Source organism: Pteropus vampyrus, unplaced genomic scaffold (genome assembly GCF_000151845.1).
Source record: "Pteropus vampyrus isolate Shadow unplaced genomic scaffold, Pvam_2.0 Scaffold280, whole genome shotgun sequence".
Lineage (NCBI taxonomy): Eukaryota > Metazoa > Chordata > Mammalia > Chiroptera > Pteropodidae > Pteropus > Pteropus vampyrus.
Genome location: NW_011889061.1, coordinates 542,543 through 568,676, shown reverse-complemented (window position 1 = coordinate 568,676; position 26,134 = coordinate 542,543). Strand labels below are relative to the sequence as shown.

Genomic DNA, 26,134 nt, shown 5'->3' with positions numbered 1-26,134 from the left:
GCCCTCCCACGTCTCAGCCCCACGCACCCTGGGTCCCAGTGAGAGCCCACTCTCCAGCTCATCGTGATGCCCCAAAAGCACTGTCCACCAGCACCTGTCTCCAGGACCGGCCAACATTCGGTGGCGCCCCTGGTGGCCCCCTGCCCCTCCCGCTCGGCGAGGGCTCTGCCGCTCGCCCTGGTTAAAACCGCACCTCCGTCCCCGGTGCCTTCCACCCCTCCCCTGTGCGGGGCTGACTTACTTGTCTTGTCCTCTCCCCCACTTGCATGTAGGTTCCAGGAAACCGAGGCTTTCTGTTCCCTTTGTTCACTGCTGCATCCCCAGAGCCTAGAGGAGAATGTGGCAGTCAGCGGGCGCTCCCTTGCAGACACGGAAGCTGAAGGTCACTTAGTTATATGACACATAGAAAGCAGAAGTCGTCCAGACAGAAATGACAGTCAACGGCTTGCGTCAGCGAGTAAGGTGGCCTGGCGACTCTGCTGCCACGTGTGCTGTCACAACCCTTTCGTTCCCTGACCGAAACGCTTCACACTCTCTTACAAATGGAGTTACCAATGCTAGCTGTACCCCCCTCCCACATTCTGATTTCAGTGAAACCTGTGGGTGGGTGGTCCCTTTCCAAAGGACAAGCTAAATCTGGAAACTTCCTCTCCGATTTGGAATATAAATAGAGTCCTCAAATGGCGGACTCGACCGTTGCTTTGCCCATGAAATCTTGGGGAATGTATCGTTGGAAAAGGTCCTCCTTCAGGGGGATGCTACGTCTTCCACGTTGGTCCCGGATCTCCGTTTGAGAATACTGTGGGATCTTCGTCCCTGGGCTCTGCCCTACCTTGCGGTGGTCAAGGACACAGGACCGCTTTGTGATTCGTACTGCGGGGCTTGGAGTAGGAACCTCTACATTCCCTTTCAAGTCAAGAGTCTGGTGTGAACCATGACTTACTTGAAGCTGGATGCCAAACCTGCGCCACGAGCCCGCCAGCGGGCCTGAGCACGCACCGTGTCTGGGTTCTGCGCTACTGAGGATTCCAGGCAGGGGCCCACGTGCTGGCCGCAGCGCCATCGTGTGCAGATCGGCAGTAAGAGGGGCTGTGACCTTTCCGGGGCCTCGTTTCCCTCACCCGAGGGGCTTACTGTCTGGAAGTGTCAGGTTGTAGTGCTTAACGATGCACATTTATTTGACCTTTGCACCATTGCTTCTAGCTACAAAAGTTATAGCAGGAAAAATGCAGCCAGTCATCAAACTCATAGAGAAACATCAAGTTTTACTACAGTGTATGGGTAAGGTACTTAAAACATGAATCTCAAGTATCTTTGGTCTGAGTAGATATAATAAATTCCAGAGCAGCGTAAAGATTAATATCTTCCAAAGATTTAAAAAATTCCCCACAGGGCGGTAAAGAAACTATCATATGGCATAGGCCCAAATTACAGGTAGCGCAGATGCTTCTCCCTTCGGCGTTCGGCGCCTAGCTCTGCTCTAACGCGTAGCTGCAGGGGCAGAATCTGCCGTTTACCATTTTAGGGTTATTTAGGACCAGTGTTAAGCCAACAATGGTTCCTAGAATACGGGGAAGGGCCAAGCCACTCTTTTCCCGTGTGCCTCTGGAAAGCTTTCAGCTCATTCAAATGCAACATTCGGTAGTTACACACTTTAAAGTAATTTCAAGTTCAAAGTTCTCTCTTTTAGATAATGGAAGGTTTTATTTTTGACATGCCGTGTGTGTACGGCTGCCAAATTTAGCAAACTAAAATACAGGACATCGAGTTAAATTTGAATTTCAGATCAACAGCGAATAACGTTTTAGATAAGCAGGTAATGATGTGGTCAACGTCTGTGGAGGTGACAATCCAGATTTCAGCTATGGTTCTGCCCCAGGTTCAGTGCTGGGAACCCCTCCCTGCCCGTGATGCACCTGACAGCTGAGCCGACACCATGTGAGCCTGGGACTCACCGCCCTGCTCACAGTGCTCCCCGGGGTCCGTCACTCCGCAGCCCCCATAGCCCGTCTCACCGCCGCCTTCAAGTCCCCACGACATCCCCCTTCCCCCGTCCCACGGTCCCTCTTCCCCCTCTCTCCATCCAACACCTGTCTGCTACCAACCTTCACGAAGCCGAGTGCGTAGACTGCTAGGGCTGCTGTGCCAGAATGCATAGAATGGGCGTTTGACGACGGAGATGTATTTTCGTACAGCGCTGGAGGCTGGAGGTCAGGAGGTCAGGATCAAGATGCTTGAAGGGCTGGCTTCTCCTGAGGCCTCTCTCCTTAGCTTGCTGTCTTCTCGCTGTGTCCTCACACGGCCTTTCCTCTGTGCACACATCCCTGGCGTCTCTCCTCTTCTTATAAGGACAAGGACACCAGTCCGACTGGATCAGGACCCTGCCCTATGGCCTTGTTTCACCTTCTTGGCCTCCTAGAGACCCCAGCTCCACACACAGAGACACTGGGGCTCTGGGCTCCCGTGTAGGGGTTTGAGGGGCACACAGTCCCGTCTGTAGCACCGGCTTGCTTAGCGATGTCTGCAGAGGTCAGGTGCAGGCCTGCCCACGTGCAGAAGCGAGCCTCGGGGGCAGGTCGGGCCCCAGGTGGCAGGTAGAGCAGCGGCTGTGTCTACAGCGGCTGCTGGTGAGAGGGAAGATCCTGGCATTGCTGGGGCTCTCGCTCCTCCCGGAGCTTGTCACTATACACAACACTGGACCCAGGCGCACGGCCTGTGTTAGTCATGCTTCTCAGTCCACGGCACAGTGTCTCGTTAGTTGATGACCCTGACTACAGGTTTTCGCACATCACCTGTGCCCATCACCACACCCACTTCCTGTCCCCCCCAGTCACTATCTAATGTGCTTAACGTAGTTCCTTGGACACGTATATACTTTTGAAAGACATACAGTGTTTCGCATGGGTTTAAACTGGGAACCTGCAAACACTGCTTTTGTCAACAGCAAAAGGACACAGTGCTGGGAAACTCTTCTCTAAGATCACTTGTCAGAAGATCACTTAGAGAAGAAGTTGTCAGAAGTTTCACTGTGTGAAACACTCTACTCGGTCTGGAGGCCGAGTCATTCTGACAGAGTGGCGGCTGCTACACACCTTCGGACGAGGGGCTTCTGGCCACTCGGCGATGTCTGTCTCCGCTAAGTGGTTTCCAGGGAGACAAGACGCCAGACTGAGTCTGCGGCTGATCCCGGTGTGACATCAGCTCCTGCCCTGGTGTGAGCCCCCTGCCGAGCCTCTACCTCCCCACCCCCCCATGTCCTGTGACAGCCCCGCCCCCCCATGTTCGGTGGGACACCCATGTTTCCTCGGGAGAGTGGTCTCCCTGTTGCAGCAAGTGCATGAACTTGGCTTTGTTGGACTACTGGTTTGTCCCTCATAGTTGTTACCTGATAAGCTTTATAAAAACCTCCGTGCATGGTGTTACTGAAGAGCTCATTTTCTTTTCTCATTTAAAAAAACCCATTCCTTTTTTTAAAAAGACCTATCCCCCTATCCAGGTTGTTACGTGTAAATAGAATTTATGACTTCTAATGGGTGGATAGAATTTTATCTTAAAAACACATCCACGCCCCACACACACCACATTTTTTTAATCCATTTCCCTGGTGTAGACGCCAGAGTCGCTGCGGTTCCTCTGTGCCACAAACAGTGCACTGCCCCCTGTGGGCCCACTGGGGGTCCTCCGAGAGATGCAGCTGGAGCAGCACTGTGAGTTCTCGGGCACCGCCGGACGTGGCTGAGCGCCGCCGGCAGCAGCTCCAGCTTCCACACTGGCCAGCGAGCGGTATGAGGCTCAGCTTTCGAGGATGTCCTGACCTGATGGGTAAAAGGTGGTATTCTAGTACTGTTCTGATCTGTGCTGCTTTGAGCACAAGGAAGTCAAGCATCTCTTCTATGACAGTTATTTATTGTGTTTCCATAAACTGCCTTTTAATATTTCCCTCTCTTTAAAAAAATGGGCTGTCTTTGTACAAATAAAGCGTAAGAGCTAGTCTTTGTCTTGTTATCATTTACAAGTGAGCAGAAATTAGAGAACAATGGAGCGTTTATACGTAGTACTTCCTCAAGTGCAAAAGATAATCTCTTGCGATTAGACCCATCGTGGGTTGGTGTTTTCAGAGGCAGCTGGCAGAGGCTTTGATGTACAGGAAAGAGGTAAGTGGCGGAGAAGGGACAATGTTCCATACTGTGGCAGGCGGCATGGACAAATGCGGAGGAAGAAAGGTAGGTGGTGGTTCCTGAAAAAGCAGAAAGACCGACTCCCACGGAGGGTCTGGTGGGGGTGGCGCTGAAGTCAGGGCAAGTAGCATGTAATTGGTAGGGGGGACATGTGGGCCCCTGAGCAGACAAGTCACATGGTTGAAAGTCACCCTCCCCAAATTCATAAATGGAGACCCTAACCCCTCAAGATGGTAGTGCTAGGAGAGGGGGCCTCTGGGAGGTGCTCTGCCCCCACCATTGGGACCCGTGGTCCTCTCAAAAAGGCTCCAGCGGGATCTCTTGCCCCTTGGACCAGCGAGAACACAGGGAGAAAGAGCCTGCTGTGTGCGGACCAGGGAGGGGGCCCTGAGGTCCGGGACGGCCCGCCTCCAGAACTGTGAGAAGCTCAGCTCTGCCGCATATAAGCCGCCCAGTTTGCGGTGTTTTATCACAGCAGCTTGAATGGGCGAAGCCAGTGGTGTTTTAGAAAGACCGAGCCGGTCGACTAGTGATTAGAGCAGACTGCGGGTAAAAAGTCGGTGTTTATTTGAGGTGAACAGACACTATGCATGCGGTGTGAGCCCCGAGGCAGCCAGGACCATCAGCTGTGAGAGAGAAGAAGGGCCTGGCGACACTGGGGACCACGGGAGACTTCCTGACTGACGACTCCTCGGCTGTAGTCGGAGACTGGAAAGGCGGAGATGGCGCTCTCTGAAGTAGGGTAGTTTGGGAGTGAAATGGGAGACAAAGTGTGGGCGCAAAGTTCCTGGCGCCCCGTCGGAACTACGGGGGAGGCGGACAGGGCACCGTTCGCAGCTCAGGGCCTCTCCCCTTGTTTTCCGGACCATCAGACTCTTCTCAGGCTCTTTCCGCTTTTCCCCTGGCTTTTCTAGTCCCTGCTTCCACGCACAGATCTCACTGATCGTGTAAGTGTTATTCAACAATTTCCCTACATCCCTTTAAACTCTTCGAACACCAACGAACCTTTTGTATAACTTGCCACGTTTTTACGATACTTGAAAAACTAGGTTAAAAAGTGGCGACTCTACCAAAGCATCCATTTTATCATAGTGACTGATTTATACCTGGCTTGCTGAATGCATCGACACTGCAGGCTCTCTGGCCACTGTACCTGGTCAAAACCCTCTCAGCGAAGTGCTGTCTTGACGACCACGCGCTGGGGCTTGGAAACGGGCTGCTGTGCGGACTCGATGTTATGCGCTGACGGCGTTTGTCAGAATGGGTTCCATGCGTGCTGTTCCTTCCGACGTCAGCCTGGCTTCCTAGCCTCCCCACAGCGTGAGACCTGGGTGGTTTCACCAGTGTTGGCTGATCTGGGAGGACAACTTCCTCAAGTGCGTCTGGTTGACCTGGAAACTCTGTAAACAGCACGCGTCTCTCCACAGCCTCGGGGATGCGTCGGTCTGACGTGTGCGCCGTCCGCTCTCCTAAGCTCATCACTTTCACAGATGCTGGAAACGGGAGGCTCAAGTCTGGTACCTGCTGGACAGATGCTTGAGAATGGCTGAGACGTGTCCTGTCAGCCTCTATGGTGATGGGGACGTGTGAGGCCTCCCGTCGGTGTCTGCTGGGCCCTTCAGGCTGCTACGAGGGAAGGTCGGAGCGCTGGTTGCTGCCCCCCAGGGCATGGCTGCTGCAGGGTGCCGCTGTGGTAAGCCTCCCCAGGGCTGCCGGGCCTGCTGATGGCCTGGCCCAGGGGCTCTTGGGCATCAGCATTCTGCAGGCCTTGTAGCCGGGCCCCTCAGCGACACCTCGCTGTGTCTGAGTGGCAGCCACCTGACTTTTGACTCTGGATTAAGTCTCACACTCCCCTCCACTAAGAGCTGGCACGAACAGTGCTGTGCGAGACGTTGACACGCACACAACCGAAGAGGAAAGATGTTAACGCGCACACGACCGAAGAGAGAAGGCTGGCGGGTCGGAGCCAAGACCAGGCTAGTCGGAGGGAGGAGAGAAACATCATCAAGAACAAACAGATAATGGAAAACCCACCACGTGCCATCGGGAGCACTGCTGCTGCGCGTGACACAGCTAACCCTCGTCACCGGCACGGGGTGCGCCCTCGGACACGTGGCCAGGGGCCGCCTGGGGCTTCTCGACGGTTAGTGACAGCAGGCTGAGGGCCTGGTCCACCTCTGAGGACATCGAGACACACAGCCCTTTACTGCTGAGCCTCTTCTTCGACTTCAACTGTCAGCACCTCTTCCCCGGCCTCAGCGGATGGAGCCATGCTGACCACGAGTGACGGCTGGGCGGCGCCTCTGGGCCACGCGGCCCTGCTAGCTGTGACGGGAGCTGCGCTGTGCGTGGGTCTGCCCGTGGGTCCTCTCCCTTGACCTTTGCTCCCTGTTCCTTCACACTCTCCTCCCTCGGAGCTCCGGCCGCCGTCCTGGAAGAAGCAGTTACAAAGAGTTGGTAGCGAAATCATGATCAAGGACACTGGCGTCTTTTGATTAATACACGAGGGCAAGGGTCAGCGGCGTAAGGCTGTCGAGCCTGCCGTGCGCGCATCACCTGGGCGAGCTTCCCGATGTGCCCAGAGCGGGCCCCAGCTTGGCGTCTGGCTCACGGTATTGAGCTGGGCTGAGTTTTTGTCCCTGCTGAGGATTCGCTCCCTGTTGTCCTCACGCCCTCTGAATTAGTAGATTTGGTGCTCAGGACTCTTGGCTTTGCTATTAAAATATTTACTTATTTATTTTATGGAGATGAAATTTTAAACATTTATTTTTTAATGAAAAGTATTAACTGAATACCATAAAGATCCTGAGGAAAGCACGGGCTTCCTCCTGCGCAGGCTCGTGGGAGAGCTGTAGGAGAAACTCGTATCTCCCCATCTGTCCCACGGCCGCCTGAGCCCCAGTCTTAGAAGGCGCGTGTTCAGCAGCATCTGTAGGAATTTCATCGTGGAAAACACTGTGCTCTTTGCGGGCTCCGTTTCAGAGAGGCTCGGATGAGGCATGAAGGTGCGTGTGAAGTGGGGGACCTTACTTAACACAGTGACTCATATGTTCCCACCCTACACGTCCATGCAGATGACCGTCGCCACGACGGTGACGTGAGGCGCCTGGCGCACACGGTGCCCCTCCTCGCACCACGGGGAGGAGATGGCTGTGCTCCCTCCAGCGTGACTCATTTGCTTCATGAGTTTCTCGAGGAGCCACAGCTGCCCATGTCCTGCAGTCAGAGATGACACAGTGACTGGGTTCAGAAAACCTGGAACTCTGCTGTTTTTCGTTACCTGCCCTCATAGGCTTATTATGAGAATCAAAGAAATATATATATTTAAAAAAGGAACAGTGGTAGCACCTGAGTTTCTTGACGTTCGTAGGAACTGGGAGGCCGCTCAGGGGGCCCGGAAGTCTGAACACCTGAAGAGTAGTCTGGCTCTGTCACTGACTGTGATCTTATCAAACACGGCGATCTGGGTCTCAGTTTGTTCACGTATAACACGAAGGCCCTGAACGAAATCTCCGAGGGCATTTCTGGCTTCGAACGTTTGTGCTACACAGCTGACTGAACACCTGTGAACATGTCTGCTGGCTTGTTGGTAAGTGTGTTATGTATTTTACAGGTCGATATGCACATACACAGTTGATTCTTGTTACTCATGGTAGCTTCATTCTATAAAGCTGCCGTGAACACTGAATTAGCACACACCGACCCACTGCGCCTGGGATAATGCAGGATTAGGTTCCCATGAGCCCCTGGCCTTAGCGTTTTTGTCAGCCGATAAGGACATAACCTTGTTTCCCGTGCACTTCTGTTTAGAGACACATAGGTACTAGATCCCGTGGACCGATCGCACTGAATGCCCGGCCACAGCGCTACAGCTCAGGCCCGGGCGAGCTCGTCTCGCCCACGCGGCGTCCCTGAGAGGCGCTCACAGCACTTCCACACTCAGGACGCCAGGCAGCGCGTCAGCATGTGCTCGGGGCATTTTTACCAGGGCAAAAAAGGCACAGAAATGCAGGAACATAACACTTAAGTAGACCACGAAAAAGCCAGGGTCTCTTTGTTTGACCTCAGCGGAAACGTGTTCTGGCTGCTCTGCTCGAGCGCATGTCTGCGGAGGCCCATGAAAGCACCTTGAGCACAGATTCTAGGGTTACAAAAGATATTAGTGAGTGGGCAGATTCCCAGATGCGGGACCCACAAATAATGTGCGTTGACTGTATATGTCTATTAAAACCACTGATAATAAACCCGTGAGGCTTAGGTGGGATGACACACAGGGAGACGGATTCAGTAACAACAAGTGCTGTACATAGTGTAGTAATTACTCGCATTAGCTGACTCCCGACTGTCCCCGGGTCTGAAGTGGCGCCAGAGTGGGCCCTGTCTGGCCATGCGGGCCCAGGGCCCGCCCGCTGCGCCCCACTCTCTGCTTACCGGGCTGGCCTGCTCTCTCTTCAGCCTGAGTCGCCTCACGAGTCCAGCTTTTCCTGGGCTTCCTAGGAGAGCCTTCAAGATTTTGGGTGTCTCTGGTTTGGGGGGGAAGCGCAAGGCGAGTCCTCTTCTTGGAGAGGTCGCCTCTGTGGCAGGAGCCTTCTTCCTGAGCAGCACTCTGTGGATGAGAGAGAAAGGCTGCTTTAGATGGCACTGTGAGTTCTGGAAAAACCTTGTGCAAGTAGTCATTTCTCCTGATCCGTGGAGCTTTCGACGGATGACTGTGTACACAGTCGTTTGTCACGTGTGTGTCATGGAGAAAGATCACGGCCAAACAGTTCTCCTCCCAGACGGTACAGAGTAAAACCTGCCCCTGTCTGGTGGGGTTTGAAAGGCTGTACCTGGCTTTCTTCATGAGGAGCTTTTCAGAATCTGGGTAACGCAGAAGAATTTCTCGGAGGGTCTTTTTGTCCAGAGTTAGAAGGTTGGCGAAGCCGTGGGCCACCACGTCGGCAGTCCGACGGTTCCCCCCTGTCGCTGCAAGAAGGCTGAAGAGACAAAAGCGTGCCTGTCACCATTTCACTCTTCCTCAACCGAACTCTTAAAAAGTGAGCTCAAACCCACTGCCATCCACACCGCCCCAGAGATTACTCGCTGGAGGAAAGAGTGTGGGTGACCGTGCACGCGTCGCGATGTGCTGGCTGCACAGTGGCAACAGTTTTCCCCAGGTTTTGCCTCCGACTCCCTCCTCACATCAAGGCCGTGGAGCCCTCGGTGGCCCGAGACCCCTCCCCAGACTCCGGAGAGCAGCCTCTTTGGATGGGGTGTCCTCCACCTCCTCTTCCTCCCCGCTCCATCCGCCCCGTGCCCGTTCCTGGCAGCCGGCTCGGTGGCCTTGCCCTGACTTCCATCTGGCTTCGGCCATCGGGAAACGGCAGTGGGCAGGAGGCGAGCAGGAGGATATGGGGCTGGAGCACCTACCCTCGCCCTGTCCCTGCCAGGCCTCCATCAGCAGTGGCTCCTGCCGGTGGCCCTGTCCTGAAGCGCAGCTCTCCCTGGTCACCTGCCCTCGCCTCGTCCTGGCTTAGCTGTGGAAACAGCTCCCTGGCTGTCACTAGCTTCCTGGTGTCACTGTTCTTCTTGGGTCCTTTTAAATCTCCCTTCACTTGTACGAGTCACCTCTTTCCTAATGTCTCCCAGCCACCGTGCTTGGGTGCACATCCTGTCTTCTGCCGGGCTCGGCCTGACGCAGCTCTGACGTCAATCCATAACGGTGCCTGGGGACATCAGGAGAATCCAAGCTCGTCCCTTATCAATGCCTAAATCATCTCCAGGCGAATCCAACCTCGTCCCTTATCAACTCCTAAATCATCTCATTCCTCAACACCACAAACCACTCCAGTACAGTCATTCAGACGCAACTTCCCACACAGAATGTCACTGAATTCTGGGCTTTCTGTCTGTCCAAGACATAGCTGGGCGTTTTGCATTTGGGAAGCGACCAACAAACACTTAGCGAATAAATGAACCCACGAATGAATAAAGCGAGTACAAATTCAATCGCTCACCAGTGATTTGGAAAACGAGGGCTGCTCTTTGAAACCAAGGCAAGAAAAGACACATTTCCAATGTTTTAAAAAACACTACAGGCTCTGCACTGAGAAGATAACACGACTGATCGAATCTCTTGGCGTCAACCAGTTAGACGCAAAGAGAGAAGGCTCGGGTTAACAGAAACGCAACCTCCGGGTGGAAAAGACAGAGAAAGATCCTGTAAACAGAAACGTCCCCGTTTTCACAGTCCTGTGGAGCTGTGAGGAGGTCACAGGTTCTGTGCCTGAAGGTTTATGGTAGACAACGTGCACTTCCCCAGCTGCTGTCACCGGCAAGAGAACGTTCCGACTGGCTGTCAATGTTAAGAAATGAACATGAAGAACAGTGGGACGATTTTAAAAGGGATCCATGGGATCTACATAAGCACACAGCATTTTCTAATACTAGAAGACTTGAAGTAATAATGGCAAAGAACTTTCTGAACTTAATGACAGACACCAAACTGTAGCTCCGGAAAACTCAGAAAATATCAAGAATACCAAAAAAACTGTTCCTAGGCGCATCCCATTCGAACTGTAATGAATCAGAGAGAAGAGAAACTCTGGAGGAGAGCTGGAGCGGGGCGGCCTCACTCTAGAGGAAGAAGAATTCCAGCCGACTTTCCGTCAGAAATCACGCGCGAGACGAGAGCGAACGAAATACAAGCGTCCTCGACCTAGAATTCTACGTACAATGAGATTATCCTTCAAAAGCGAAAGAGCCTCAAAGACTTCGTCAGACAAACAAAAACTGAGGGACTTCACCGTTCGCAGAGCTAGAAATGTTGAACGGAGGAAGATGATACCGGTTAGAAATCCGGGTCTCTGTGAAGAGTGGAGATCACTGGGGAAGGCAAACACAGGTAAAACGAAACTAAAATCTTAATTTCTCTTATTAATTGATCTAAAAGATAACTTTCGATAATAAAGCAACGATGCATTGGGTGATTACAGCCCACGGGTAAGAGAAATGAATGACACCCATGTCCCACGGGCTGGTCGGGAAGAACTGAGGAAACTGTCATGAGGTTCCTACGCACACGTGGGGCGGCACACGTGGGGCGGCACAGCGCTATGTGAAGGGAGACTTAGATTAGTTTAAAATGCGTATTGCAACTCTAGGGCCACCACTAAATTCTTTCGAAAATAAGTATAACTGGTATGTTAAGACAGGAGAGAAAATGGAATCACGTAAGATGCTCCATTAAAACCAGAGAAGGCAGGAAAAGGGGGAAAGCGTAATGTAAGGCCACCTTAAGGCATCAAACAGGGCCTCTTCCCTGCACTTCGCGTTCAATTTGGGTCCAGGACCACCCAGGCAGGCCACTTCAGAATGCACTATCCCTCCAAGACAGAAAGCCTGTGCTCAGACTCTATAAATGCTGACCATGTTAATACCTATTTATTTTGCTCAGTGATTTCATCTTTTAAGTATCTTGCTCCAAGGTAAAAATTACTGACTTTTTCATCCTTTCCTGAGCTTGTCCCCAAGAGAGGCTCTGTCATCAACCCTTTTTTAGGAAGAGAAATGAATTTCTCTCTCTCTCTCTCTCTCGTTATCTATCTATCTGTCATCACAATCATCTCTTCAGTCACTCAACTTCCCATCTTCCTATCTTTCTATGAAATGGATGTTAATGCGTGAAGGGCAATGATTGGACAAGCCTACTCCATTCGTATTCTGGACACAGGAAATCCAGGAGTCAGGACGGGATAGACGGCACGGGTTGGGGGAGCTTAATTTGGGCCTGAGAATGTCTCCGTGCGTGTCAGACTATGAGAGCAGAACAGAAATAACATATGTAAATGTCAGCTTTTTTTGAGATTTCTCAAGCTTTAATTAAACTTGCCTACAGGTTACATGTTTGGAGTGCTTGATGAGTTTTTGAACGGAAGAAATAGTTTGCCAGATGGATTTTGCCCAAACTCTCAGCAATGTTTAAAATAGCATCTTCTCCCCACTTCCCATCCACAGAATGCTTCTCCAGCATTCCACCAATGGAAAGTTTCACTTGTTAAACAGCTCAGTAAGAAGGTCTTTAAACATTCCCAACCCGTACAGAGTTTCTGAAAGAGCACGTGCTGGAGGACAAACGCTTGAGGGTGATGACAACTGTCCCCAGGTCAAAAGCAGTGACGAGAGCACAAGGAAACACAGGGAAGGGTCTAATTCCAGACTCTCTTCTGTTTGCTGTGACCTCAGATGACAACTTAAAGACCTTTTCGATTTTCACTCCGATCACGTGAGTATTTATTATGTGCCTGCCACGTATTCAGCACTGTGACGTGAAGGCAGAGAGGAATTATTACGGCTCGGTATAGGCTTTGTGGAAAGAATATGAGTGTTGGAATTGGATAACTCTATTGTTTATTTAGTATATTTCTGAGCAGTTACTTGACCTCTCTTTTAGAAGCAAGGCCACCTTTTAATGCCTACTATAGACATCTGGTCATCTTTAGGGAGAAATAACTATTTATAGACTCCTGATATTCAATTATCAAAAAGATGCTATTAGGTAAAATTTCTGGCTTAGAAGTTTTAAACTTTAATTTAATGTAACAAGGAGCAGTAAGTATAATGACTTTGTTACTCAGGGTTCTCCAGAGAAATGGAACCAGCAGTGGGGACAGATATGTACACCTAGAAACTGGCTGCCGAGGTCATGGAGGCTGAGAGGCCCCACCATCTGCTGTCTGCGAGCCGGAGGCCCAGGAGGGCCGCAGCTGCCATCCAGCCTGGGTCCGTAGGCCGGAGAAGGGGAGAAGGGGAGCCCAGGGTGTAAGTCCGGTGGGCTCCGGAGCCCAAGAAGACGGCGTGCTGACGTGGGACGGCGGGGGGCAGGAGGAGGAGAGAGCGCGTCTGACCTCCCTCCTCCGTCGTATGCTGTCCAGGCCCTCACAGAGCGGATGATCCCGTCCAAGTGGGTGAGGGCGACCTTCACTCAGCCAACTGATGGAGTCTACTCATCTCTTCTGAAACGCCCTCCCAGACGCGCCCAGACTCATCTCATCAGCCATCTAGGCATTCCTACCTAGCCTGGTCAAGGTGACGTGTCCCACGAACCATCACAGGACTGGTGTGCGAAGGTGGAGAAGCGAATGCCAGCGGCTGGGGGAGACCCGGATGTGCAAACTCTGTGAACGTCAGGGATGGCAGCGACGCGCGGGGGGAGAGAGAGCGTGTGTGCGTGTGCGCGTGAGCATGCATGCGAGTGTGCTCGTGAGCGTATGTGCACACACGAAACTGCTGCAAGGCAAATGCATGCTACCTAGGATTTATTCCCTTTTTTGGTTACACAGAGGAGGATCTGCACGCCTGGGTTCTTATCAGAGTTGGCGCAGACGTCACAGATACAAACATGCAGCCCTTCCGCCCCCAGCAGGGCTTGACTTCGGGCTTGAATTGGCCTTAGAGGAAGTGGATGAACAACGAAGGAGCTAGGTAAAAATTCTAAGAAAGGAGAAAGGGGGAAAAAGGGAGAACATGTACTTTTTATTCCGTGCCCTGTTCATTCATGTCCTTTCAAGTGCCCAGGAGAATACTCTGCTATGATACTCAGGCTAGAAAATACTGTATCAAACCAACTAACATACCAGCTTCACTGTTTCTCTGGAGTCAAAACAGCTAACAACGTCATATATCAATGACCACGACAACCTAGAGAGATACATTCTTACCTATACTTATCAACATGGACACTGCGGTCCACATCAGTGAAGCGACGTATTCGAGAACAAATATTTAGGCGGCTTACTGTTGACATTCGAATCCAAGACCGGAGCTGACTTCGAGTCACAAGGGCTTTTCTTTACACCCTAAATAACTCCAGTGCTGCTAATGAAGTCGTCGCTGTTGCTTTAACGCAGATTTACCCACAGACAAAACAAGGGGTAAGTATGGTAGGGCTGGTGGCGGCCGTGCTGGGGTCTGACTCGGCTTCTCTGCCGCCGCGTTGCTGTTCCAATGGCAGACAGAGCCGTGACTGCACCGAATTACAGACACTGGATACAGTAGAGAACATGTGAAGCCACGTTTCAACACGGCACTGACGACATAGTTGTTTACAGGGATATTTTGAAACAGATGAGGTTTGCTTTTTGATCCAGACAAAAAGGTGCTACAGAATCTAAGACGCTATATATACAGGTGCAGTGAGAACAGAAATACGTGTTCCAGAACAGACAGTGTCCACGGGGCCGAGACAGGAAAAAAATGGAAATGAGCAGTTTTCTACCTCAATATTAACCGATCCTCTTACCCCTCTTCATACTTGTAACGTGTCCACCATTTCTATCTTTTAGGAAAGGTAGGCGTTGGGGGTGGGGGAAGGAATAACAGTTATTCTGACGAAGAGTAAGAGTTTGGAATTAGAAGAGTCCAAAAAAACTAGAAGTCCCTCTTGGTACTCCCATTTTAAGTGTTCAGGAGAAATAGGTAAACATTGTTTGGAGGAAAAAAAAAAAGAGGTTTGAAATTATTTTTCAAAATAGTTGGTCTTTTCACAATGATATAAAGTAAATATAAAAATATCCACAGAATGAGCAATTTGAACAAAATAACTGGTGAAAAGTTAGAACTTAAATATTTTAAATGAAAACCAGACAATGTAAAACACATAAGGATATAGAAACACGTAAATTCTACTCAAAAACTTGTTATACAGGATGAAAAATGGGTGATAACAAAGGAAGAAATGCGGAAGGTAAAGGATCCCATTTATGAAAATAAAGAGGCCCATGGAAAATGCATTCATCAGCAAACCTTTACTGAGGACCTATCATTTTCTAGGCACTGTTTATAGAAATGCAAATTAAACAACCTATTAAAATATAAAAGCAATGAGAGTAATAAAGTAATATCAGTGATGCTGGGGAAAAAGCTCTGCACTGCATGTGGTATTGTACGTAAGAGTTTTTGGAAAATAATCTGCCCATATAGGTGTTATAGAAATGTTTCTACCTTTTGACCTAGTTATTTCACTTTTGGGAATAAACCTCAAAGAAATAAAAGAAGACGAAGTAATTTTACAAAGATAAACACAGCAGTGCCATTCTAAACAATGAAAACTGACAAAAAGGGCACAAGGCCGATTATGCACATTCGTGACAAAAACGAATGTGTATTAGTACATTTGCGAAGATGGACAGATAACTACATTCACTTATTTACTCGGTAACTATTTGTTAGGCACTTATGTGGGCCAAGCAGAGCCTCGAGGGCTGGGGATCGAGTGCAGACGAACCCAGCGTGTCTGCTGTGGTCTCTGGGAGCCTGTGTCTTTGCACAGAACAGAAAAAGGGAGCCTCTCTGGGCACGTGCAGCCCTGTGCATGCAGAGCTGGCAAGAAAAGCCCCCCTTTTGCAAAGTAAAGGGCACCTGTGCATGAGGGAAAGGCTCAGGGCCCAGTAGCAGGGTGCGGGGGTTCCAGCCCCCAGCCCCCACCTGAGGCACAGCGCGTGCAGTCTCGTGAGGAAGAGAAACACAGGAAACAAATGCGCCGGTCAGGTGAGTGCGTAACTGCAGAGGTAAGTTCTCTGAAGGAGCGCACAGCAAAGAGAACCGGGGGTCCTGCAGGGAGAATCTAGAATCCTGCAAGAAGCTGAGACGGGGTTAGGGGGACGGGGAAAGCAGCCGGCAGAGGTAACAGTCTGTGCAGAAAACCCCCAACGGCTGCGTGGCGTGCGGCATGCCGAAGGGACCCAGGTGTGGGCTGAAAGAGAGGCAGGTGATGCCGAGCGCCTTGCAGGTCAGGATGCGATGCGCATCTCATCCTGAGGAACAATGAGAAGGCACGGCACAGCTGTACGCTGAGGGCAGGGACGTGGTCCTGGCTGTGTTTCCAGAAGACCCCCTGGCGGCAGAGGCGACTGGACTGGAGAAGACGTGGCACAGGACGGGGGTGGGGGGCCTGGAGTGGCCACTTGGAGGGCTGGAGGTGGCCTGCTCCACGGGGCGGCGATGGAGGAGGTGGGATGCAGTGGGCGGGGGGCACGCAGTGAGGAGGGGAGGCTGCGCACTCGGAGGTCCGCCCTCGGTTCTCCACAACCTCAAGCAACCGCCCAATCCAAGGACACGCTGGTGCTCGTGAAGTCTTGTGTTCCATAACGTCGCGTGTGTGCTCCGTCGCCGGATGCTGGACTCTTCGTTCTGTTCCTCCGTTTCCTGTCTCACCTATTCATAAGCCTTCGAGGGAAGCGGCTGCTTCCTGTTCACCATGCCATGTGGGGCCTACTTTGGGACACTCTGCATTATGCTGCAAGGGATCCTGAATACAGTTTTCTGTTATTTTCATCAAATCACTATTGACTATTTAGTTAATTAAAAGTTGCTGAATAGCTCCTGCATTGGTTTTGAATAGAGGCAGGATATAAGGAAAAATCAACACGTATCATGTGGTTTTGATGTAGCTGGTGGTGACATAAAGATGGAATGTTCTAATTCTTATATATTCATAGCTCAGGATGTTGGGAAGACACATCTGAGCAAAGTCATCATCAGTCAGAGGTGACTGTCATTGTCAAAGCCATGACCAACATTATGAAAGCACAGGACAGGGAGCACAGAGCAGAGAGCAACCAGTGAGAGATGGCTTCAGACAGCTGACCTCTGAGTTGAGTCTTGAAGGGTGAGAAGGTATTTTCTAGGGGGAGGACATCCCAAAAAGAGAGAAAACCAGTCGGGAATCCTGTTGAAATCATAACAGCAATTCCAAGGGTAAAAACTCAGATGTGTTTCTAGAAAAGTGAGATTTTAACAGACACAGAGGGAGACAGGAAGTGGTTAGACACATTGGGTGGATCTGATTTGGCACGACGTGTGTGTCAGGAAAACAGGGAGTCAGGACCACGAAAGGCCAACGCTCGGCAGACCCCGGCTCTCTCTTAAAACGGGGTGTCTGCACCTTCAGATGTTCACTGGAAATATGGCCTGGGTTTTCTCCATGACAGGCTGTAAATCTATTTTTCAGTCGAGGCTTTGCTCTTTTGGATTAATATAAAATGTCCTTGAAAGCCCTCAGTTCTTATTTTTTTTCCCAAGAAAAAGGACCTTCTTTAAAAAGCTACACGAAAGTGATGCACTTAGCTCATTTTAACAAAGGTCACAGCATTTCTGAGTAGTAAACATGATTGCTCGGTCTTTCCAGTGTCTAGATGTTTGGCAGGCCAAGCGTCCAGCACTGGGATGAATAGCTATTGCTCCAGGGGCGCATGACGGCTGTGGGGCTGTGGGGCTGTGGGGCTGTGGGGCTGTGGGGCTCTGGAGTTCTGGGGATCTGGGAAGGGGCAGGTGCATCCTGCTCTCCCTCACCCATGGCCAAGAAGAGAATCAAGGCCAAAAGCTCCCTTCTGCTCAAATCAACTAGACTCCTGAGCCAGTTTAGGGTGTGTCTGGCCTGCTGGCTTCTGCTCAGCCTTAGGAACCAGGTGGGTGGAAGGAGACTCATGTGAGGGGCTGCTGTCCAGTCTGAGCCAGCCCCGGGGCGCTTCCTCCAGCAATGACGACGCGGCACCGATGCGCATCCCAGTGTTGACAAAGCTCTTCTCTCTTGGGAACGCTCAGCCCTTGGGAGAGGTCGGCTGATTAATTTCTGCAGTGTTTCCAAAGAGACTGCTGCATGTTTCATGACCTTGAAGATGGCAGTGATTATTAAGTCACCAAAATGTTAAATCCCTCTTGCAAGGAGTCCATGTAAGACGACGACAGGAAATGGGTAGAGGACTGGACCTCGGGCCTTCTGAGAAGCGGCCCCACCGCTGCCACACAGCGGGGCCTCCAGCAGTGCCCGCCAGCTCTGAGCAAGGAGGAAAATAAACAGAGGCCACGTGGTGGGCGGGGAAATAACGCGCCTCGACACTGAGGAGCCCCTAATGACACTACCATGAGAGCTCCCTGGGATGTGAGAATGGCTTCTTAGCAGCCACGAGATCCAGGGCTGGATGAACATCTTTCCGGGGTGTGGTGGCGGGATCTCTGGACCCTGGCCTACGAGATGCGGGTCTGAACGTTGTCCCTTCCTATGTCATCGCGGGCAAGGTCGGTGGCACCTGGAGGCACACTTTCCTCAGCTGTGAAATGGACATATTAGCTGCCTGACCATCTGCTCTCCCCCTCAGAGCCGGTGTCCCAGTCCAAGACCCCCGCACCCGCACTTGAAGCCCTGCGGCTGACTCCGACGGGTCCCCCGTCTCAGCCCTCTCTGCTACCACTGCAGTCCACAGAGCTGCGGAGCCTTTCAGAGTCATAATTCAGGGTGTCGTTCCTTTGCCCAAAACCCTCCAATGTTATCCATTTGTACCCAGAATAAAACACAAAGTCCCCAGCACGAGGCCGCGGATAACCCGATCTCTGCTCACAGCGTGGGCCTCCTCCCTGCTCGTGCCCCTCCTTCACTGCACTCGGCCACGACCTGTGCGTCTGTCACCAGACGAGCGTGGTTTTCCCGCGTCTGCCCGCCCTGCCGTCAGCCCACACCTGCACAGCGGCTCCACGGGCTCGCTCCAGTCCGGGGAGGCTGTCCCTGACCACGGAACCCAAACGAGCACCCCAGCCATTTCCAGCGATTTCACCCACATTGCACAGATGGGGACGTGAACCTAGGCCCGTCTGCTTCATTGTTCAGCCGCTGTCAGTCCCCGCAGGGCTGCAAGCTCGTGGGGCGCACCTTCTGTGCTGTTTTCACAGTGTATGCCCTGGGTTCAGATCGATACCCGACACCCCAGCACTAGGCACCCAGCACACCTTTGCTGATGAATGAATGAGTAAGTGTAAATACAATAACACATTCGGAAGTGTCTAGCGCACGAGATGCCTAAATTTGTTGTCTGCTTTCTTGCTCTTGGGGACTTATTTGTAGCAAAGGCCAATACGGAATAATAGCAACAGTTAACACTTATTGGGCCATCCTAAAACTTAACTCACTTGCCAGCCCTCTAAGACGTGCACTGTTGTTATTACAGTTGTGCAGATGAGGAAACTGAGGAACACGGAGGTCAAGGAAGTGGTGACCTTGGATTTGGACTCAGGCAACTTGGTCCCACAGCTGTGATGCTATCACTCGCCTACTCGAAACGGCTGTCTTGGCCTGGCAGTCAAGTCTTCCAGCAATATGACAACAACAGATTCTTCTGATCATTTTTTTCACTATTCATTCATTCATGTATTCAGTCAACATATATTAAGCACCGACCTGAGTCTCAAGACTAAACCGCTGTATGAGCCAAGTCTTTTGGGGGAAGAAAAGGGATAAATAGAAATGAAAATCCTTATTTTCAATGCTCTCAGCAAAATCAAACCTTCGATAATCTGGAGCAGAAACTTTCCAAATTTTAAAACCTAAGATTTTTCCTTTATGACAATGCCAGCCTCCCTCATTTACGAAGTGTCTTTCGGATACCTGATCTCGCCAAACACTGTCCCAGTTTTCAGAGTGACCAGAACTTGAGTACCGTCGGAGCCTCCAAGCACTTGGACTTCTCCTTGCTTGACGATATACATTTCCTTCCCAATTTCTCCCTATATGCCAAATACAAAGAGGCACTTTATTACTTTATTCTTGACTATTACCCCCCAAGCGAAGAAACAGAAACTCTTCTAGAGGAATCGATGTAAGTGAAGGAAGCAAGGAACATCGATGAAAAGGCAACCATTTTCAGGCCTGGGGTAGGTTACAGACACCAGGTGGAAGGAAATTATTAGCACTGTGAGCACTGAATGCCGCCGCTGGCCACCGGGAGCCATCGCAGCCAGCATGTTGTTCCAGGAGTGGGCACGGGCAGAGGAAGCAGCTGACTGTAGCACAGCCCGCCTGGCGTTGGTGACCGCTGCTTTGCTCGGTCTACCCAGACAGCATGGGCTGCAGCCATTTCACGCTACTACAGATTTAGAACCTGGGGCATGCGAGCCTCTAAGCTATCATTCTTGTTCCATACCTGATTTCTCTAATCTTTGTCTCTGTGTGCCTTTTCCTTGCTGTTCCTGCACTGTGTGCTCTGCTGTAATAAGTCTTAAGCCATAACCATAACTTTATGTTGAGTCGTGCGGATCACAAAACCAGCAGGTGGCTGGCTGTGGGGCCCCTGGGACGTATGTCCTCCCTGCAAGATCCAAAAGGAATAAATATGCCTCACAAGACACCGAAAGGGCATCTGGGCCAAGAAAAGCTGCTACATTCCGATAAGCAGGTTTGCGTGATACCAGACAGATCATTTTGGATAATAGTACCTACATATCTCAATGAGTTGTCTTGATCATCCTGAACTATAAAAAAATAGCATGACACTCTGTTCAGGAAGGGACTGGGTTATGTGACTTAATAAAATATTTTTGTTAACTGTATTTTCGAAGGATTAGAATACACTAAAATTAACTCGGGATTAAATGACGTTGATTCTAGTTTACACTCTGCGATGGCTGAGACACCTACTGTGTCCCAGTGCTTGGCACAGGGCTTGTGACATAGTCACTCATTTATGAATGAAGGAAACATAATTTAACCATTCTCTGGGAAGTTTTGAAGTCTTTTAACAAAAGGTTATTTTCCTGAACATTAATTATCGTGTTATAATTTTTGGTCGAGTTTAAAGTTTTCACACTCCGCCTCTTAGTTAACCCTATGTGAAGTTGAAATTCTCATTTTATCTCCCCATTACCTTTATGAGGAAGGTAGAGTAAGTACTATTATTTCTATTTTATGGAAAGGAAAATAAAGATACAGATTGGCTTAGCTGACTACCCAAAGCTCCATGACAGAAGCAAAAGGAGGCCTAGAATGAGCATCTCCTAACTGAGCAATGCAGGGAATATGTTCAAATTTTGCATTGAGCAGTATATTAAGCAAATATTTATTCTCAAATATAGATCAAGGAAGAAATCCCAAAACGGATGGATCTTATTGTGGTTACTTCCTTGATATCAATGCCAGTAACAATCTCTCTCATTTGCGTACTAGTTTTCAAAATCGCAACAGTGTATGATAGTCACATTGCTCTTTATTTTAATTCCTATATTTGTTCTAACAGAATGTGCTACTTTCTAACTGCAGAGCATTTTCCTACACGTTAGTGCACTTAGTTCCTGCAGAAATCCCAGTGAGGTCAAATACAAGAGGCTGCATTATTCTCATTTAAAAATTGGTAGTAGAGGCTTGAACGGTTGTATCTTGAGCAAACTTACAAGGCTGGCAGTTGACAGTGTTGAAACAGTAGCACCTAATTCTGTCTAGTACGTACAGGTAGATCATTTTTAATGATGAATCTAATACCAAGACTAATCTCTTAGAAACCAATAAAATAGTATAAAGTATTTTTAAATAAGGGAAAGTTATCTGAAAATTAGTTTTCCAAGAGATACTCCAGGAAATGATGATGAGAACAGGGTGTATCCCTTCTTCTTGGCATGAAGTAATCCTTGAGGAACTGGATGATTTTTCAGAGGCAGTTATTACAACTGACGAGGTAGAAGCACACAGTGGTCCTTAAATAAGAGTTCAGCACTTATAATTATTTTTTAATGATCATTTCAATACTTATCCAAGGAGATCTGGCATAATCAATAGACCAAAACTTCTACTACTTCTTGCATATTTCTGGACTAATTTAAGCCTCTCCCGAAAGTTTAATTAGCAGCACATGAAGCAGCCATTCCTCAGAGCACGAGGTCTGGCGCACGCGAGATGAGGCGGACCCGGCTCCTGTGCGGGGCTGACGCGCTAACCTGCGGGAAGTGCGAGAGCTTCGTGGACAGCGGGGCGCCCTTAGTGGGTGGCACTTCTAGTTCTCAGGGTTTCCGGGCAGAAGCCACTTCCGAGGCTAGTGGGGGCATCATGACACTCACATTAATTCTTGACAATTATTCCTGGGAAAACTCCCAAATTCTCTTTGAAACAGCCGGGGCTGCCCGCTGGGTGAGGTTAAGAGCCGCCCTGCGGATTAGGGAGGATTAGGGAGGCCAGCGCACTGGGCCCCAGCCCTGCCGTCTCCTAAGGCAGCGGGGCCACTTCCAAGGCGCAGGAGCTTCTCCCTCCCTTTCTCGCGGGGACCTGTGGAAATGGTGAGCAGAACGACACCGGGCCAGCTGTCTCAAACCCGGGCAAGCGCCAGCCTTTCCCTCCTGTTGGTATCTCCTGGGACTCAAGGTCCCCCGCAGACGACGACGAAGAAATGTGGCCGGCCATCTCGGGCCTTCCCGTTTCCGCTTTCCTCCTCCTGGCTCCTTCTCCGCCCTCGTCTGTGCTCGCGGATCTGCTCTCGTCACTGAGCGATACGAGGCGCTGGCAATGAGAAGGTTGCGTCCACTCTGCACTTCACCCTTTGGGAAGCACATCGGCACTTCCCAGGGGTGTGGGCGCTCAACTGTCTGAGTTATCTCATTTTCGGTCCCTGCTGCTACTGGAACAAACCGAAAGGCCATTTTGGTGCAGTAAGGCCTTGTTGGTCCCAAAACACCACCCTAGGGGGGCCTTACACTGAGCCGTGGTTTCTAGTTCCCATTTTAATGAAAGTGATTTCATATCACCAGTTGGCCGATTTTATCCCAGACTAACTTGTGTGGGGCTGCATATTCTTGGTTTTCATTACATTGAACTTCTCATTTTTTCCTTTCCTTCGTCTGACAGCTCCTCCTCAGCTGCCATCTCGGAGTCTTCTCCATGGACCTCCACGAACACTGTATTCTGGGTCCTCTTCTCTGGCCTTTACTTGAAGTCAGCTTCCGTCACATGCCTGTTCTCAAAATTTACCTCCAGTTCCTTTCTCTCTCATGGACAAGACTAATTTCCACCCGTGCTCTAGGTGTCTCCACCTGGACACCTTGAAGTGCTGTATACCAGAGGTCTGCAACTTTTGTGGCGCCAGGGACTGGTGCTCCTACGAGAATTTAATGCCTGAGGATCTGAGGCAGAGCTGAGGCGGTGACGTTGGTGCTGGGGAGCGGCTGCAGATGCACATGAAGCTTTGCTGCCTTGCCTGCCGCTCACCTCCTGCTGTGAAGCCCGGTTCCTAAGAGGCCATGGACCGGTACCAGTCCGTGGCCCGGGTGTTGGGGACCCCTGCCCTACACTCTGTTTGTCTTTCACCTTTATCCCAGTTGATGACTTGCTTCCTTTCCTTGAATGTGCCAAGCTCTGTCCTGCCTCATGGCCCCACGGCCTCACGTCAAATGCTGTCCTCTCCACTGTCCTACTAAAGAACTCTTTCTCTTTAGAGTTTGCACAGCTCAGGCCTGACAACCTCTGCTTCCTCCTTTGCCATTACACACTCTCCTGGCAACTTGTACCTTCCTTTTATGGAAGTTGGTACATTTTGGAGTTATGCATTTATTTAATTTCATTTGTGTACTGTCGGTCTCTTCCATCAGGCCAGTGACTCTCCACTTTGGTTACGTTTTAGAATCATCTGGCTGCTTTTAAAAAATATTGATCTGTGGGCTCTGCCAAGACCGACTGAATCTCTGGGGATGGAGCCCAGACCTCTAAATTCAGGTGACTTGATGCACATGGTGACCTGAGTACTCCGGCACTAGACCGTAAGCCCCTGGAGGGCAAGAACCATCTATCTGTTCCTCTGCTGCCGACAATTGCCCAGTACCCGGCACAGTGCCTGGCCCATGGCATTCGAAACTACTTGTTGAGTTTTATTGAGCGAACGATGCTAAAGCTTTCTAGCTGGCGACTTGCTGTCCTCTGCGTGCCCCGTGCCGACGCGGTCCCTTCCTTTCTGCCTCAGTGCATCTAAGTCCTTCCTCCACCTGGAATGCCTGTGTCCTCCTGCTTCTCCCCACTTCTTTCTTCAAGACTCAGTTGAACATCATCTTCTCCGGGAAATCTTGCCGGTACCGGGTGGGACAAGCATCCTTGCTGTGTCCTACACCAGCTTGTGCCTGCTCTCTCACAGCCTAACACACGGTTCTGGAATGATGTAAGTGCTTCCCACCTGCGCTCGCTGTGGACGCCCCCGAGTTTGGGGTCACCTCGCATTTCTCTGAACTATGCACATTCCTCCGCTTTTTATTTTGATTATCGACTGTACTACTGATTTAGTCTCTCAAGATATAAACCCAAGGTCATCATTCCTTCTCTCTCGCCTTAGATCAGTAATCAGAGATGTGCAAAAATGTTCATTTTAGTGTTATTTATAATAGCAAATATTTGCAAATTGACTGTGATATATTCATAGATTAAATTATGTGGCTTTGAAAATGAGGTTATAGATTATATAAGAATATGTAAAATGCTCATATGATATATTGTTACATGACAGACCATGTTTCAGAACGTAAGTATAGTATAATGCCAATTTTATAAAACTATCCTCAATCAATATAAAAAGACAGGTTAAAATATATTAATAGTGGTTATTTCTGGGTGGTGGAATTTTTATCTTTGCCCTTTTTGTGTTTTCCATTTTAAAAATAATAAACATGTATTACTTCTGTAATCATAAAAAGCATGTAAAATTACTATCCACTAACTGGGTGAGCTTAATGGAGGTAACCGATAGTTTTTGGAATACATAAAAAGGACATAACCACCTTTTATTTCTGTAATTTTTTTCCTCCACTTTAAATATTTGGAATTCATGGGGTGTGATGCTTGATGATTTACATTTATACAAAGAAACCTTTCAGACTACCTACTAGTGTCGTGTAAGTAATGAAATCCATATTGTCTTGTTCCATTTTGAACTCTGAGAGCACATTATTCTTTTACGGAATTATATATCATAATTATTTCTGTACTATAGAATACACCTTGGACAAATTTTCTTTAAACAATGCTCTTAACTTATGTCTGAACTCCTCAAATTTACTTATTACCTGTCATGCAACTGAAAAATAGCACACACTCACCTTTTTGCAGACAAAGTCACCAGGTAAATAGACAGTGGATTTCAATCTTAACAACATGTCATAAAGCATCTGTGTATCACAACCCTAAAGAGAAAAGCAATAGAGAGAAAAATAATTCTTATAGACACAGATAAAGGCCAATATTCCAAATGACTTTACAATGAAATGGAAATAAACAATAATAGCTAATGTCTGTGTTAACGCTAAAATATTAGTTGCCAATGAACATGGACTTGTCTTGACCCAAACTTTAGGGAGAAAAAAAGCCCCTGTAGTATAATAGTGAGAGTTTGGATCCTGGTCAGATGGATTTGGGTCAGTCCTGTGTCTAGTATCTATTGCTATGTAACTTCTCTTGCCTTCAGTTTCCTAAATGTTAAATGGGGGTAGAAATAATACTTAACTCAGAATGCTAATTTTTACTTACACAAAACTTAATGCTTAATGAGAACTATTACTGATTATGACAATATAATAATTTATTAGTAGTATATTAAGACTGACATTTATCCAAATCTTTGTTGAACATTTTTCTTATATCATCTTTCATACTATTGTTAGATGTTATCTAACTTTGTGAGCTTATTTGTCTTACTGCTTCAATTCAATTATCATCTTCTTAAAGGCAGAGTAATAGATACAAAAGCGGTATCTGTTAAGTGAATGACTGTTCATATCCACTTTAACAGTGTAATAAACAAATCTGATTTGTTAGAATATATGTCTATTTTTGTATTCTGTGCAAATAATTATAACTTATCTCTATGCCAGGCTAAAGAAAAAGCTACAGATGCTTCTAAAATCTTTTTACATAGTTTTAAATCTTCCACTTTCACCAAATATTTTAATCTTTCCTCCCAGAGCTGCCTCCATGCAGCAGCTTCCTCTAGCGGCTGGTCCTGCCCATCCTTTGGGGAATTATTATCTCACAAGGAACTAATCGTAGTCAGCAGAAGAGAAAAGAAAAGAGAAGCAAAGGGCGGGTCTCCACTTCGTGACTCGGGTGCTCATTCTCCTAGCAGCCACCAGTTTTCTGTAATGATTTCAGTAGCAAACACTTGACCTAGATCCATATGAAATTTAGACCTCAG

At 49.3% G+C, this 26,134-nt stretch overlaps 1 protein-coding gene across 1 annotated transcript in view; it reads right to left on the bottom strand.

Moving 5' to 3' along the window:
• Positions 1 to 6,381: 6,381 nt before the first annotated feature.
• The window catches only part of CNGB3 (cyclic nucleotide gated channel beta 3), a 100,403-nt gene continuing 80,650 nt past the window's right edge, over positions 6,382 to 26,134 (bottom strand). Inside the window, exons 15-19 of the mRNA XM_011375916.1 lie at positions 25,044 to 25,127; positions 19,594 to 19,712; positions 9,008 to 9,154; positions 8,619 to 8,784; positions 6,382 to 6,609 (exon numbers count right to left, since the gene is read on the bottom strand). Of these exons, the coding sequence (XP_011374218.1) occupies positions 6,382 to 6,609; positions 8,619 to 8,784; positions 9,008 to 9,154; positions 19,594 to 19,712; positions 25,044 to 25,127 (744 nt within the window). The remainder of the gene's footprint in view (positions 6,610 to 8,618; positions 8,785 to 9,007; positions 9,155 to 19,593; positions 19,713 to 25,043; positions 25,128 to 26,134) is intronic.